Source organism: Orcinus orca, chromosome 3 (assembly GCF_937001465.1).
Source record: "Orcinus orca chromosome 3, mOrcOrc1.1, whole genome shotgun sequence".
NCBI lineage: Eukaryota > Metazoa > Chordata > Mammalia > Artiodactyla > Delphinidae > Orcinus > Orcinus orca.
Genome location: NC_064561.1, coordinates 80,083,621 through 80,100,486, shown reverse-complemented (window position 1 = coordinate 80,100,486; position 16,866 = coordinate 80,083,621). Strand labels below are relative to the sequence as shown.

Below are 16,866 nucleotides of genomic sequence, written 5' to 3'. Positions count from 1 at the left end.
TGTTTTCAATTCTGCTCTCACTATCTGGGTTCAAGAGTTAACACATGCAGACACACACACACACACACACACACACAACACAATGACAACAAGCACATTTGTCATCGTGAAAGGGAAATAATAAGTGGTTATAGAACCATCTGTGGCAGGAGGTGTGGGGAAAGCAGCCCAAAGGCCTGGGGACTTGCCATTTCCCCTGTTTTGAGAAGTCAGCGAAACTTGATCACTGAGGTCAGATCAGAGGGAAACAGGTACCACCGCAGGCAGCTGGCCCAGAGTGTACCCAGGATGTGGGGACGGCCCTTCCAGCCAGAGAGAAAACAGAACAAACAAAACGGGCACCTTGTAAGCAGGCAGAGCAGATCATGGGATGCCCCCATAATAGGCTGTAGGGTTTGTGGGACGGTTGAGAGGACAGCGTGGTGAGGAAATCTCATGCGGCACAGCCAAGTATGAGTGGTGAGAGCATGGCTTTCAGATCCTCACAAAAATTCTTCTGAAGGGGTTAAAAGAGTGTTCTTAATGCTGATGGGTTGTCATGGCATCATTGCACTGGGGCCTTCGATGGCCTAGCATGAGTCCATGTACATAATTGGTGCTCCTTACGCGTTAGCTGAGTGGAGAGATCCGTGGATCAGTTATGGACTCTGTTACGGTGAAGCCAGCCTGCCATGCTGTCTTCTGTACCACCCTGAAAGTGAAGAAGAATGTGGGCCAAAGGAGGTGAAGTCCAAAATTGGAGACAGGAATTGGGGGATGCAGAACTGGCCTTCAATGGAGGAACTCTTTCCTGCTTCTGGGATTGTGGAAAAGTTGGCTCTTTCCCAGTGTTCTTTATATTTCCCCAGAGCAGCAGTTCTAGATGTTTGAAAGGTAGGCAGCCTATCTATTGATCCCAGTTTAATGAGGAATGTGATTCTTTCACACTAAATCATGGTTTGGCCCATTTATTCAGGTCACTCTTGGAGGGCCATGCTCAAAAGGACAAAGGAGAAAAAGGAAGCTGGCGCCCCTTATGTGCTAACTCACTTCCTTTTCCATAAGTTCACAGTGAGATGCAATATGATAATCAAAATGATATTCAAACAAGCCTGTGACCCTCACTGGTTTGGGTATTGGTGTCATGTTTTATGAGGTTATCTCTACTTAATGCTTGTCCATTTTTCCCAATTCCAGGGTATTATTCAAAATCTAAAAAAATAAAATAGGAACTTCACATTTTCATATTTCTACTATGGCCAATATTTATTGCTATATTTTTATCTGCCTCTCTGCCATCTCTCCTAAGAAAATATTTCCTCTTTTAATGACTTCTAAAATTACTTTTCTTATTCCACATGGGACCACAAAAGCAACATTAAGGGCATAAAATTCGTTGGGAAATGATGCTTCTTTTAGAAAAAGCCCAAAAGGGAGATAAGACTGCTTGACAAAGACTTCTAATTCAGCCAATGAGAAGGATGTAAGCTACTTCATGATTGCATTTATTTTTTAAGGTGGAAAATACCTACTTCCAGAAAGATATCTTACCATTTTGGTGTGGTAGGTGGAAGCAGACATAACTATTATTAATAGGATTCTCTTACAAGTACAACATTGACAAAAAACAAGTGGGAAGGTAAACCAAACTTTACTGGCTACTTCAGTAAGTAAAATTCAAATGGCTTTTTGCCATTTAAAACAGAAACTCAGTATGTTTAAGTATATGTTAGAAAGGTAAATATGGGTCAGGCCCAGCTATTATGGATTTTGTTTTCTCAGAGAGAAGGAAGTCCCTGCCAAGATAGGACAGAATAGACACACTGCTCCCCTGTCATTTGGTGGCAGACATTTTTCCATGCGTCACGTTTTTATCCTGTTCCCCACTTGTAGAGCTGTGCTTTTTCCTGAGTTAAAATCCTGGAGTCCAAAGCATAACATTTGGGTTTCTTTTAGTGATTTTATTTACCTTGAGCATAACTTTTTCTTTTTTTCTGGTACTGCCTTGCAAAGATGTCTGGACAGACAAGTTGCCAAGCTGTCTTGCCAGCCTTTAGTGGAGGCATGAGGAGGCCCAATGATTGTCCTATAGCATTTCTTTCTCCAAAGTTTACATCTTTAAGGAGTAAACTAAGTGACTTGGCTTAGTAAAGCTTCTTACAAGTTAAAAATAGAGTACCTTTAAAAAATACTCTGGTCTAAAAATAGGTTTACGCATGTGTACCTTTGCAGCACACATCTGATTTTTGCTAAATAAACTTGGTTCAATTACTCCAGAACTTTTCTAATGCTTTGTTGAGTGGTTGATTTGAAGACTTTGCCATTGACAAGCCTAAAGATGTCTAGAGTCTGTGAAACTAAATTTGCAAGAGGCCCTTTTCCCTAAATACATGCCAGAACCAGAGTTAAGGAGAAAAATATCAAAGAGTTCTCAAGATTTATCCTCTGCCCTTAAATAGAATCCCATCCAGCCTTGGTATTGTTAGTCCTCACACCCTATCATTAAAACTATGCAAAGCCTTGGGGAAAATGTTTGCTTTTCAGCCTCTTTGCTGTTGCTTTGAAGTCTGCTTGGATTCATTATCATGCACTTGCCCTTGCCCTGTACCCATTTGAAAAAATGCAGTGCTGACCTACATTTTGGACTCTGGGTCTGGCATGACTTGAGAGCCACATGGGAAGTGGCTGCCGAGACTCACAGAGGGTACCCTGCTTGTGGCAGCACTCTGGGTAGGCGAGACCCCGGCTTCCTCTCCCTCGGCAGAAAGGGCTCCTTCTGCTACAGAAAGTCCCTTCAAGTCACCTTGCCTGGTCAGAAAGAAACTTGGCTGGCCTGATAGCTAGTCTTGCGTTCCATGGAGCCATGATGATTTTCTCTTCTCAATTCCCTCCAGCAACTCAGCTTCCCACCAGATCCAACTTACCTAGAGCATATCCTTATGCCGGGACCACACTGTTAGGCCATTTTTTAAAAGACAATAAAGTGAATTTTTTTTCTTACTATTTAGTAGCCCTTCTTCCCAACAGAGGACAAAACCCCATTTAATAAAAATTTTGTGTTCGAGAACTCCCAGCATCTCTACCGTCTCCTGGCAGGAGTTCCCCAGGTTGAAGTTGAGGACACCTCATTTCAGTAGCTCAGACTTTCCCACATCTAAGGAGGACTTTGTTTATTTAGCTACATAACTTTCTAAATGAGGAGCAGTGATTGCCATTCAGCTTTGAAAAGAGCAGATACATGGCTGAAATTAAAAATTAATGTCAATGTGAAAGCCAAGAGAATTAATATTTCGTTTCAAGTTTGCTACAAAGTTTTCTCTTTGAAATGGGGAAAGCATATATCTTATTTTAATTGAAGATAGGTAATTTACAATGTTGTATTAGTTTCAGGTGTACAGCAGTGTGATTATACATATTCTTTTTCAGATTCTTTTCCATTTTAGGTTATTAAAAGATATTGAGTATAGTTCCCTGTGCTATACAGGAGGTCCTTGTTGTTTACCTATTTTGTATATAGTGGTGTATACCTGTTAATCCCAAACTACTAATTTATCTCCCCCTGCCCACTACCCCCTTTGGTAACCGTAAGTTTGTTTTCTATGTCTGTAAGTCTGTTTCTGTTTTGTAAATGAGTTCATTTGTGTCATTTGTTTAGATTCCACATATAAGTGGTGTATGATGTTTGTCTTTCTCTGTCTGACTTACTTAATGTGATAACCTCTATGTCCATCCATGTTGCTGCAAATGGTATTATTTCATTCTTTTTTTAGAGAAAGCATATATTTTAATTCCCTAATGATGGGCTGGGAACTCACACTAGGGCAGTTCATCTTCTCCCTTTCCTGGTATCTTCTGAAGTGCTATGTATGCCTTTAGCAAGGACTAGGTGTAAAACATGCTTTTCATCCCAAGCTCATAATTTTATTTTGTTTTTGCTATTTCTTTAAACAGGTCATACTACTGTTACTACTATAATTTATCTTAATGCTTTTCATATCTGTAATGGTACAATTACCAAATAAATGTCAAATCCAAAAAGGATATCATTGTAAACATAACAAAGCCTATCTGAATCAACTGTGTATTTTCACAAGGCACTGACTAATCTATTTTATGCTCCCGCCTCCTGCATGACAGGTGCCAGGATGAGTGTCCTGTTGGCACCTACGGAGTTCGCTGTGCAGAGACCTGCCAATGTGTCAATGGAGGGAAGTGTTACCACGTGAGCGGCTCCTGCCTCTGTGAAGCAGGCTTTGCTGGCGACCGCTGTGAGGCGCGCCTGTGTCCAGAAGGGCTCTATGGCATCAAATGTGACAAGTGGTGTCCCTGCCACCTGGACAACACTCATAGGTGAGGGTCAGCTGTCCCTGGAATGATGTGTCCTATTAAAGTTTTCACCGCAGTGTCCACTATTTAGAAGGAGGGATTGGCAGAGAGATTTCCACCCTGAGACCCTTCTTGCCTCTGGGTCATCCAGGGCAGGAACCACTAAGTAAACAGAAGTCTTTTCCACTTAATGGAACAAGTCAGAAGTGCTAAAATTGTTAGATGGCCGTGGATGGATATGAACCCCTATTCTCTATTAATGGCCACTAGAAAATATTAAACTTGCTGAGGTTAGTAGAATATATCCCTAAGAGAGGGACATTCCCTTAGAAGCAAAGATACAATGAGAGACATAGGTTAAGCCCAGTTTAGTATGTAAAACTATCACAAAATGATTCTCACTGCAGCCTCTTTTACTTGACGTCTGCCTAGCCAGGAAGTGTACTGGTGGAAGTTTTGTGACAGTGTGTCACATGTGGTTGTGAGATATGTGTTCAGAATTGATTACTTGGACATAGAATTCATAGAGGTCTTTTGGCTCAAAAATTTCTCGAAGAATTTATGAACAGGAAACCAAGATCCCACCCACTTTTCTGTACCTTGTTTGCCCCTGAAAATATCTATCCAACCGTTTCTTCCTCTCCCTCCCCCAAGGACCAAATACATATCACTTAAAGTTCTGGGCCTCGTTTGCATACTGCTGGAAAAGTTGAGTTTGAGAAAAATGCAGTGCATTGTATAGCAGTTCAGATGACACCAGAATTACCTTCATTTGCGTTCAGCACAACTGTTACTTCATTTATGTTTCTGAAAGGTAACTTGTGACCACGTCAAATCTCAAATGCACAAAAGTTAAAAGTAAATAGAAGCCTGTAGTGGGTCTCTTCTTTAAACCTTTGTTGGGAGCCAAAAAGAAAAAAAGAAAAGAAAAGGACTCTGCACTCTGTGTGTGTGTGTGTGTGTGTGTGTGTGTGTGTGTGCTGAAATACATTTTAGTGGGACATATCAAAGAAGTGCATTCTTTTTTTTTTTTTTTTTTGTGATACACGGGCCTCTCACTACTGTGGCCTCTACCGTTGTGGAGCACAGGCTCCGCACGCGCAGGCTCAGCGGCCATGGCTCACGGGCCCATCCGCTCTGAGGCATGTGGGATCCTCCCGGACCGGGGCAAGAACCCACGTCCCCTGCATCGGCAGGCAGACTCCCAACCACTGCGCCACCAGGGAAGCCCAAGAAGTGCATTCTTAATGTGTCTCAAGCAACTTAGTAAGCTACTTTAGTCAACTTCTGGTTTTCTTCATTGGAAAATATTGCCACTCTTTACATGACAGTTTGGGGAGTAAAAATGAATAATCTCTGCAGGATTTTGTTTTTCAACTCTTTAGTGTTGAAGGAGCTGGCAGGATTAGGGACAAGTCATAAGTTTGGCTCATTAGTTTGGCTCAAGTCATTAGTAATGGCTAAGGACTTTTTAATGCCAGTTTAATGCCAGTGCTGTTTCGTTGTATACAGATGCAGCCTGAAATCAAATAGATTAATTAACCTATACAAAGGATCTCTGCTATGAGAAGGATTGGAGAAGCAGAGGAAATGTTGATTTTGTTGGAATTAGTTACCATATTAGTAGCTGCAAGGTGCAAGTGGACAGTTTTTAGGTTGACGTCAGTACCATATAATTTTGACATAGGTCATGTGTACCTAAGCATGTACGCTTTAACAAACAAGTACATGAACTTATTTGATAGTCACATAGATCAAAAGAACACTAAAATCTGTCTAATAATGTATAACAAATAATCAGAAGATTAAAAAACAATTAGCCTATGAAGTGGCTTCTCTAGATAATGACAGCTATTTTTTAAAATTAGCTTGTACAAATTTCTGTTAAGACCAGTTGAATGTTGATTATATGACTCTGCCTTTTTGAATTCACAGTTGAAGCCACCCATCTATTCTTATATCTTGAACTTCTATGTAAAATTCCTAGAAACACAAGGTTCCCTTTGAACCAAAAGGCATAGAATCTTTGTATTAATTGAAAGTCTAACTTACCATTTAATCAGGCAAGAGTGTAGCTTACTATTGCATAATACATGATGTATATTTATCCTAAAAGTCTTTGTCATAATTAATGAAATAACTAATGCACACTATCAGTTTACAGTGTCTTTAGGTAAATTTTTAGTTCTGTGGATATGTCTGTATTGACATATATTGAAGCCGTATATTTGAGTAAGGGTTTGTATCAGTTAGTTTTGCTGCATAAAAAAAAACCCCTACCCTAAACTTAGTGGTCTAAAACAACAATTATTTGTTAACTGATGATTTTTTGCTTGATTCTTTGGGCTGGGCTCAGCTTGGTGGTTGTTCTGCTGGTCTGCCTATGTTCAGCTGGAAGATCAACTAGAGGCTGGAATTCCTGGAATTCCTCACTGGAATTCCTCACTCACAAGTCTAGCATTTAGCTAGGTGATGGGAGTGACTGAGCCATATGTCCCCAGCATCTAACAGGTTAGCCTGGGCTTCTGTAAGTGGTGACTGGCTTCCAACAGCAGCAAGAGAGAGGGCAAGCCCCAACATGGAAACACTTTTCAAACCTTTGGTTATTGTCATGTTTGCTAATGTCCTTTTAGACAAAGCAGGTAACACAACCAAGTCCAGATTTGTTACACTCCACCTCTTAGTGGGAGGAGTTACAAAGCGTTTGTAGCCATTTTTATTTTGCAAGCTCTCGTAAGGTTGAAATGAATTTAAATATATTTATAAGTGATATTAGTATTTTAAATTACAGCACTGTTATAGAGCCTAAGGACACTCTCTGTGAACTGGACTTCTTAAAACTAACTTTTATAGTGGAAATGATTTTGAACAGGAAAACAAAATTCAAGATTCACTGAGATTCCACATGGGATATGTATATTAGCTCTTGTTAATAAGGACATTTAATAGCTGTGGGCAATCAGGGTGTGCCTATTTGCAAATGCCACCTAATTGTCATATATTTGAGCATGAATAATATCTAAGGAAATGAATAAAAGGAAGTTCAATGATTCATTCTATTTTAGCCAGTATTATATAGGATACCTGTAATAATTTAACTCTTAAACTGAAAAACTTTACTAGAATATTTTTATCTAGTTATATATGAGTAAAAAATGGTAGATATTCCTATCTATGTTTAATCCGATCTTCATATTACACAGAGCAATCTGTTCTTTAGAAAGAAATCAGGTAGGAGGATATTACCCTTCAACCTCCACTCTGCTGCTCTAACAACAACACGTAAATCTCATTACCAATTAAGCTGCCTGCATGAGAACCCATCAAATGCCTCCAAAGTGCTCTGGCTTCCTACATATAATTACAAATTGCAGAATACTAATTTTGATGTCAATCAATTTGAGAACCAGTGTGCTGCACTAATACTCAGTGGGGGGCATTGAATATCAATTTCTCTGCCTGCCTCTAGCTTAGTTCAATTCTCTGTCCCCGAATTGTCTATTCTGCTTAACATTTATATCTATACCATGAATACTATTTTCTACCTTTTAATGTAGAATAATATTTTCTATCAAAATATGTCCTTTTTTTAAATAGTATCTTAAGGTGAACTACTTTAACCAATCCATCACTTGGAATATTTCTTTTCTTTTTGTCATATGTAGGGCCTTTCTAAAATAAACTTAAATTTGTCCATGCTTCTTGCACAATACGAGCTTTTATTGGTCCTGCTACCCCTTTTATCCTTGCAGTTTTAAAATTTAAATTTTAGCAATTCTTTTTCATATATAGACCTCCTAGCAGGCTGCTATCAAACTTCCTTTTCCTTTGGTGTGAAAACAAAGAAAGAAATCTGGGTTCAAGTTTGATTCTGCCACTACCTGTGCAAGACTTTGAATAAATTCCTCTTTCCAGGTCTCTCTTCCCTCATTTATAAAATGGAATCATACCTAACACTGTGAGCATTAAATGAAATCATGCACATGGATTGCTTAGCATGGTGTTAGCATACATTCAGTGCTAGTCTGTGCACCTGCTTACAATATCATCATAAATGTCACTTAAGTGACTGTCTCCTGCAATTAATGGTGATTTCTTTTAAGTCATAAATTTGACATTTAAAAAACTAATTTTAGGGGAAATCTGGCCTTTGTATGCAGACATACAGATTATAATTTAACATTGCTGGATGACTTCGAGAGATCAGGGGAAGCAGATTTGTGTGGGAAAGCACGATCCCTGGAGTCAGACCCCGCCACACATCAACTGTTGACAGTTTCACTTGTTCGCTCTATCAGTGCTTACCGTGGGCTACTGTGCCCACGGCCAGGTGACAAAACACCCTGAATTCTTGTCCTCATGGAGCTGGAAGTCTAGAGGGGAAAGAAGACAGGGAAAGGATTATAAAAATAAACATAAGATTACAGATTGTGATAAGTGAGATGAGCAGGGTGCAATGAAAGAGAATAATAGGAGAGACCTAACTGAAACATGAGTGGTCAGGGAAGGCCTCTCTAAGTAAGAGAGATTTAAGCTGAGCCTGGAAGGAGAAGATGGAGAGAGCTAGGCCAGGAGTGGGGAGACAGCATTCCTGGCATATGGAATAGCCCATGTGAAGCCCTTAAGTTGAAAAACCTCAATGCTCTTACAAACTAAAAGAAATCTATTGCGGTTGAACATAGTAATAAAGAGAGAATAACGATGAAAGAAGAGGTCGGAAAGAAGGCAGTAGCCAAGTGATGAAGGCCTATGGGCTATATTTAGGGTCATCATATATCTGGTGTCACAGGAACTGTTTGGTTTAGGCCTATTGCCCTAATGTAATTATTAGTAACTCCCTCTTCACTCTTAAAAATGTCCTGGTTTAGACAATAAATAATCTTCACTCTAGCTGTGTTAAACAGTATGGATTTTATTCTGAGTGTAGGCTTCAAAGAGAGTCTTTGAAGAATTTTAAGGAAAATGATACCATATGATCTACTTTTTAGGTGATGAGGCATGAGTGAATGCAGGGAAGAAAGTCGGAAGGCTATTCAGGAGTGTAGGAGAAAGATGACCTTGCCTTGGAGTGGGATGGTGACACTGAAGATGGAGCGATGTGGATAGATGCAAGACATATTTTGGAGTTAGAATGGTTAGGTCCTAGTGATGAAGTTAATATGGGAGATGAGGGAGAAGGAGTTATCAAGGATAACTGTGAGGTTTTTAGCTTAAACCACTGAGTGGCTGGTGGTGCCATTACTTCAGTGGAAAGCAGTTGAAAGGAAACACTGAGTGAGGAATGAAGAAAGGGAAGAACCAGAGCTCCGTGTTTGATGGTTAAATTTGAGAAGTCATGGAGATGCCAGGTATTTTGCCCAAGGATAAATAGCAGATAAGTAGATCTGAGTAGTTCTAAGTTGATTTGAGATTCAAACTCTTGTCTTAGGAGTCCAAACCTTATATACCCAAGAAACCATCTTAAATGTAGAGTTGTGCTTGAATATTTCTTCCTGTCATGTTTCCTGAGTAATGCTTGTGACGGATGCCTAGGCCTTTGCTTCTGGGCACTTAGTCGCAATAGGGGCCTAAAAGTATATTTAAATAAATTTCTAAAAATGAGTAACAAACTATCTAACCCACAGGCCTTTTCTTTAAGAAAAAGAGATAGGAAATGAGATTATGGGGTGTGGCTGAGACCCTCACTTGACAGATTAGGATGTCAGGCACAGGGAGGTTATGTGTTTTCACTGATGTTGACCAGGTAGTGGGAGAGCTGGAATGTACAGTCTCAGTCTTCATCCCTTCCATGTCATGGTTCTTTGCAGAAAATCTATGAACAGTCCTCCGGTGAGAGGTCATTTAGCAAATGTCTGGATGAAACAGTGGGTTTTGTTGTTGGCCTGAGTTAAGGGGAGGGTTTTATCTCCATCAGGGGAGAACCACCATCTTCAACAGTCTTTCAGTTGTGAGCAGAGCTAGTTTGATTGTTCAGATTTTCCTTTGGCGAGAAGCACATGTGTTTTGAGCGTTACAGAGCACCCTGTTGTGTGAGCCTCGCTAACCCGTGCCTCTTAGCGCAGCTGATGTGTCCATTTGCTATGGAGTGACAGCTGGCTGCCCGGCCCATCAATGCGACTGCTGTTTCAGGTAGAGACAGCTGCTCCGCCACCAGGTATGGGGAGCCGAGAGAAGAAATAGACTAAAAAGGTCGCTGCTCCTGGAGTTCCTTGGACATCACTCTGGTGAACTGACTTGGTAGTGTTCATTGGATGGAGTTCTTTAGATAGTCTCCTCTAGTTGACATCTTATCAAATTAGTGCTTTCACTTTACAAAAATTAAAATGAGTTGCAGACAAAAGGACACAGTTGTTTAGAGTCATCCTGCTAGAACATGATGCTGATTTCATGCAACATTTGTGGTACCAATCAGGTTTCAGCCGATTAATTAAATCATACCAAGACTGGGAATGAAGTTTAAATTATCGTGCATGGAATTACCCACACATTTAATGATCATGGCTAAAGCAACATTTGCACGGGCCTTGGGTGTCATGTTTACCCGAGAGTGACTTGCTCCTTTCATCCACGTCTCTCAGCTGTCACCCCATGTCTGGAGAGTGTGCCTGCAAGCCAGGCTGGTCAGGACTCTACTGTAATGAGACCTGTTCTCCTGGATTCTACGGGGAAGCTTGCCAACAGATCTGCAGCTGCCAAAACGGGGCTGACTGTGACAGTGTGACAGGAAAGTGCACCTGTGCCCCAGGATTCAAAGTGAGTGGCTTGGGCTGTGGAGGAAGGAGATAAGGGGTGCAGCTTGGAGCATATTGATACCATGATTTATATGACCTTTTCTGAAGTCCAGTGAATGTGCTAAAAATCAATCACATCATTAACAAGAAAGAAAATGAAGAGAAAAGTAATAATAAGAGATATACTTACCTGAGAATGATAACTGGGCAAGCCGGTGAAACTATAAAGTGGCATTAATATTTAATTATTTAATTAATATATGTCATGAAGTAAGATGTATTTTAATTATTCCTTATGTAATTATTTTATCATGTTTTATAGGCAGCAAAGAAATTTTCCAAGTAGGATATGTATTATTGTCAACCGTTTTTGTTTTAATTCCATGCAATTTGAAGGTGCATACTACATTGTTAGCATTTATTATATATTAATATCCAAGGATTAGTAGTATATAAGTTTTTCATTCCCTTTGAGAATCTAGACCTTTCCAATATGCCTATAAGCTAACAGAGAAGAATTTTGCCTAGTTTCCAGGATTTCTTAGCAACAGATTAGAAATTTTTGTTTTGAAGGAAAATGGGTTGTTCTTGAGTTATTTTCTCCCCTTTTTGAGAGAACATTAAACTGTGAAGAATGTTGATGATTACTCCAGAGCACATAATATAGAATGAGTGAGTCATAAAGTCTCAGAGCTGAGATCTTTACAGGATTTTTCTAACCTGTGTCACAATTCTTTGGTTGAGCCCTTGAATTATCCTTAAGAGTCTTCTGTTTTTAAAGGAGGGTGACCTCCAGTCACCTTTGGTAACCAACTTCTATGTTTAAAAGCTCCCTGTCAGATAATAAATTGAATCATGCTGCTGGCTGAGTGTGTTCTATTCCTTTGCCTCACCCACTAATCGTATTACATGTTATACAAGGCAGTCTAGGAAGCATTGCAATTTAATGTATAGTTCATATTTATGTTTACTGACAGTAATTGTACAGCTACAGTTTGTTGTTCTATATCTACTTGTCTGAGCAAGGACAGAGGGTTTTGAATTTATTTGCTACCAAGGAAAACTAATGAAGGCAGCAGGCTTTTTGGGGGTCCTATTCAATACTGTATCCTAAATATAGGCCAGCTAGCATTGCCCTTGAATCTGTACAATTAGTATAGTGGTGATGTTATAACAACTCTTAAAAATACAATGTGCTAAAATTAGAGAGGGACTGTAATTAGAATGGACAAGATATATTTTTGTTCATTTGTGTTGGCCTTATTTCATGTGGTAAAATTGCATGCATTTTCCTATTTGCGCCCATCTAGGGAATTGACTGCTCTACCCCATGCCCTCTGGGAACCTATGGGATAAATTGTTCCTCTCTCTGCGGCTGTAGAAACGATGCTGTCTGCTCTCCTGTGGATGGGTCTTGTACTTGCAAAGCAGGTGAGTGGGTGAATCAGTCTGTTACCTGATCCTAGTCCTGTTATCTCCTAAAAGCACAGGAAAGAAACTTTAACTAGGATTCTAGCTCCAGCTGTGCAGAAATACGGTGCCTGGACTCAGCAAGACCCTTAGCCAGGGAGAGCTCTCCTGCTTTCGTGAGTCAAAGGGAGAGGCTCACATGAGATTATCTCTGAAGTCGCTGCCAGCTCCAAAAGTCTGTGAGTCTCTGTGCTTTGGTGAAGCGTAAGCAAGCAGACATGTGTCCATTCCCCTAAATTGATTGGCCTGGAGTCCTGACAAGAATGCAGCCAAGCACCTGATTGTACGTGGGGACCGGATCGTGTTTATTCACAGTTGCTGCAGCAGCCGGCATCCTGGATACTCACTGTTCATGGTTCATGGGCTCCTGCTTTAAAGATGGGGTTGTTCTTTCAAACGCAAACTTTTCTTCTCCCTCCCATATAAATATTTCATTTGCTGACCTGAACAAAACTCAGCACCCCACAATGTGCCTCACTGCGCATTAGATAGTGAGTGATGTACGTTGTGCATCTTCACTTCATCTCTCTTCCCCCAGTAGCCCGGTAGTGCTTCTCAGTGTTGGCATCCTTGACAGCTGTGCGGGTGCTTTAGCTCATTTCTAATAGAGGCTTTACGTGGCAGAGCCAATGCTCCCTGAGCTGTGGCAGGGGCACTTCTGTGCACCTCTGAGATGTTTCTCAGGTGAAGAGTGGCTTGGAAAGGCTGGGCAGAGCTCCCTGCTGCCTTTGTTTGCTCACGTGCCCTGGCACTCTTGTCGTGGCAGGCTGGCACGGGGTGGACTGCTCCATCAGCTGTCCCAGTGGCACATGGGGCTTTGGCTGTAACTTAACATGCCAGTGCCTCAACGGCGGAGCCTGCAACACCCTGGATGGGACCTGCACCTGTGCACCTGGATGGCGCGGGGAGAAATGTGAATTTCCCTGCCAGGTATGACCCAACTGGGAAGGCCGGGAGGAGCTGATGCCAGAGGGTTAGCTTATTTTTGCAGACTTCATGATTTAAAGTGCCTGGTAGTGAACCAAACCATAGTGACTGCTAGGAGAATTGAGGTGTTTCAACTCAGATTGCATACAGGATAGGAAAAGGAATAGATGTGGAAATTAGTTAGGCAGCTTTGTGAGAATCCCTCCCTTCCTCTCTCTCCTGGTTCCCGCCACCATTCCCCTTTGTTTTCTCTATTCTAATATACCCATATCTTCGTGGCAGCCAGTAACCAGCATTTGTCAAACACCCAGTGTATGCCTGTCAACTCTCCAAATATTGTGTTTCCACTATAATGGAAATCCTCCAGGCTTTGGGGTGGAAAGTGGCAGGACATTGAAAGGGGGGTGGTGATGGTGTCACAGAAAGCCTCAGTGAGGTGGGGAAATGTTTGGAAACAGCGCCTTTTAACACAGATATCTCTGAAGTCACACAAATCTCCATAGATTTCCATGGTTCAAGGCTGACTCTGTTCCCTTGACCTACTTTGGAGGCACCCATCATCAGAACCCCTGTGCCGAGTGTGCCGCAGGCCAACAGGGTGGGCAACGGGTAGTGCATTCTGTAGTAACAGCCCATTTCACTTGCTTCCTCTCACGCACGGGGCCAGTTTCCTTCCCTCTTTTCCATTGCTCTCTCTCCCTATGCTCCCGAGCCATTAAGCATTCTCTCAGTGGTGTGTGTTCTCTGCCTCCCGGGGATCATCTGATGGTGAGGTGACACCATGACCCCCTGAACTGGCCCCCTCGAGGGGGTCCTTCCACAGAGCGCTTTTCTCCCTGGGCTTCCTCCTCGTTAAGTGCGGCCCATTTGGCAGCTAGAGAGCATCTCACCGGAGGCTATTCCATGCCCTCCAAACCCCTGGGACAAAGTTAGCTTAGCTTTGCCTCCTGTCATCCACCAGTGAACAGATTATCAGTGCTCTGAGGTGGGCTTGAAGATCACCCTTCACTCCCAGTCTGAGTGTGGACAAAGCAAAGCCCCCAGTCCTTTTTTTGGTATATTATTAGATGCATTAATAAATCAGCAAAGGCTGAAGATGGTTTAGTGGCTCACACTGTAGCAAAGCTAAATCCTATAAGCCCGAACAAACATTAGTAGAACCTAAAAATGTTTTTTTAATATTTTATTTTAGTAAGCACTAGACAAATGATTATGCCATCTAACACCCACTACCTGTTTAATGTTGGTTCTCGGTGCCTCCCTCTTGGTAATTTTGCAGCTTGGTGCTGTGGGAGGTTTGTAGTACTCTCCCTCACTCAGGACCTGGCAAAAGAGCAGGGCTTATAAATGCAGAACTTTCATTCCTCTCCCACAAACTAAATGATCACGTCCGTGAAGAGTCTCATCTCTGCTGGACCACCAACGCGGACGTGCATGTGAAAACATTAAGGTCTGGGAGGGGATGAGGGCGGGGGTGGGGGTGGGGGTGGTGCCGACACACACTGCATCCTGGCTCAGGAGGTTGAATCAGAATGTTTCATGTGGTTTAGATGGCATCATGGAGAGGAGGATGCTAATTAGGAAAAGTGACAAAAGATGTTAATTTCTCCTAGTTCTATGTATCTCATTGGCAATTTATGGAAATGAGCTTCATCATTAGAACTGTTATTTTTAAAATTTTAGGCTTTCTCTATGTGGGTCAGGGAATTCCCTTTTCACTAATGAATAGAATGCCTTGTAGGAGAATAAAATTCTGGAGCCGTGTATGGTGGCAGATGTTAACTTATTGTGGTGATCATTTCACAATATAAACAAATATCGAATCATTATATTTTAGACCTGAAACTAATAAAATGTATGTCAGTTATACCTCAATGGGGGAAAATAAATGCCCTGTAAGGAGTACTGAAATATTTTATAAAAATCTTTAGGAACAAAAAGACAATATTTTTATGAGTTGTGGCTCATGGTAAGATAAATATTATTTTAATTAATTGGCATGTTTACCTATATTTGGTTTGGCATAGTTGGTTCACCGTTCGTATGGTAGACATAAACTAAGGTTTGAGCGATTTAAAAATGCTTACCTCTTGCAGCCTAGCCTATATTTGGGGGGCCAAGAAGACATGGGAAGAGGTGATTGTAATGCACGCTGCTGAGAGGTGTTTGGGAGGGGAGGGTGCTGTTTCTGAAACGGCTGACTGAGATCCCTCTCATCTCCCACCATGGGATTCCCATCCCTCATTGCTATCTTCCATGCAGGATGGCACGTATGGGCTGAACTGTGCCGAGCGCTGTGACTGCAGCCATGCGGATGGCTGCCACCCCACCACGGGCCATTGCCGCTGCCTCCCCGGATGGTCAGGTGAGAACCAAGGGCCACTACTTGAAATGGGAAACACGCCAACTTGTGCCTAGCGCTGTTCCTTGCTACTTCAGAGAAACATGCACAGGTCAACTTTTCAGAAAAAATTGAAAATATGGTAAAGTCTCCAGGAAGCGGACAAATTTTTACCCAAGAAGTATTACTGCTAGGCCTAATTAATCTGTAATCCAGGGATGACTTTTTGTTGAATCAGGCAAGAGCAATTCTCTTGAGCCTTCTGGTATGGATGTTACGGAAAAACCTGAACGAACTTTTTGGCCAACCCAATAAACTATCAGAATTCACGTCATCAAGAAGGGAAAACTGTGAATTGCTGTGAAGAGTTTAGCAAGACCTCTGTGGTATTTTTGAGCATTGAGGAAAGAATGATTGAAATAAACCATAAGAAAATAAGTTCACCTCAGTGAGGCAAAACTATTAAATAGTTTTATGGTTAATATGCAAATATTAAAATATTTATTACTAGAAATATTTCTTACAATAATATTTGTCTTAAAAATTCATAATATGGGGCTTCCCTGGTGGTGCAGGGGTTGAGAGTCCGCCTGCCGATGCAGGGGACACAGGTTCGTGCCCCGGTCCAGGAAGATCCCACGTGCTGTGGAGCAGCTGGGCCCGTGAGCCATGGCTGCTGAGCCTGCGCGTCCGGAGCCTGTGCTCTGCAACGGGAGAGGCCACAACAGTGAGAGGCCCACGTACCGCAAAAAAAAAAAAAAAAAAAAATTCATAATATGACTGAGGACAAATTTTCTAACCACAAGGTAGAAGTTTCTCCTTATTTATATGGCTTCTTGGTTTCAGCCAGGAAGTTTATCAAACTAACAGTGGTCTTGGGAGAAGAACCATGTTTTTACTTAGGATATATAGACTTGGGAGATGGCACTAAATGCTCAAGCAAATTGGGATCTTGCTCTTCTTTTTGATACGTCAGTTCAAGGGTGTTCTAAGAAGACAAAAGAAGACAAAAAATAGAATTTTAAACCCTCATTAAGAAAAATTACTAATGGGAATGCAATAGGAAAGTTATCAGATATTGGAAAGAATGAA

General features: G+C 41.4%; 1 protein-coding gene across 4 annotated transcripts in view; it reads left to right on the top strand.

Annotated features, from left to right (window-relative positions):
- Nucleotides 1-16,866, top strand: part of MEGF10 (multiple EGF like domains 10) — a 367,277-nt gene that overhangs the window by 316,139 nt on the left and 34,272 nt on the right. For all 4 annotated transcript variants that reach the window (XM_049707232.1, XM_033405823.2, XM_049707231.1 and 1 more), the window contains 5 exons: nt 4,117-4,329; nt 10,884-11,058; nt 12,347-12,467; nt 13,273-13,436; nt 15,696-15,798. In XM_049707232.1, coding sequence (XP_049563189.1) covers nt 4,117-4,329; nt 10,884-11,058; nt 12,347-12,467; nt 13,273-13,436; nt 15,696-15,798 — 776 coding nt within the window. The remainder of the gene's footprint in view (nt 1-4,116; nt 4,330-10,883; nt 11,059-12,346; nt 12,468-13,272; nt 13,437-15,695; nt 15,799-16,866) is intronic.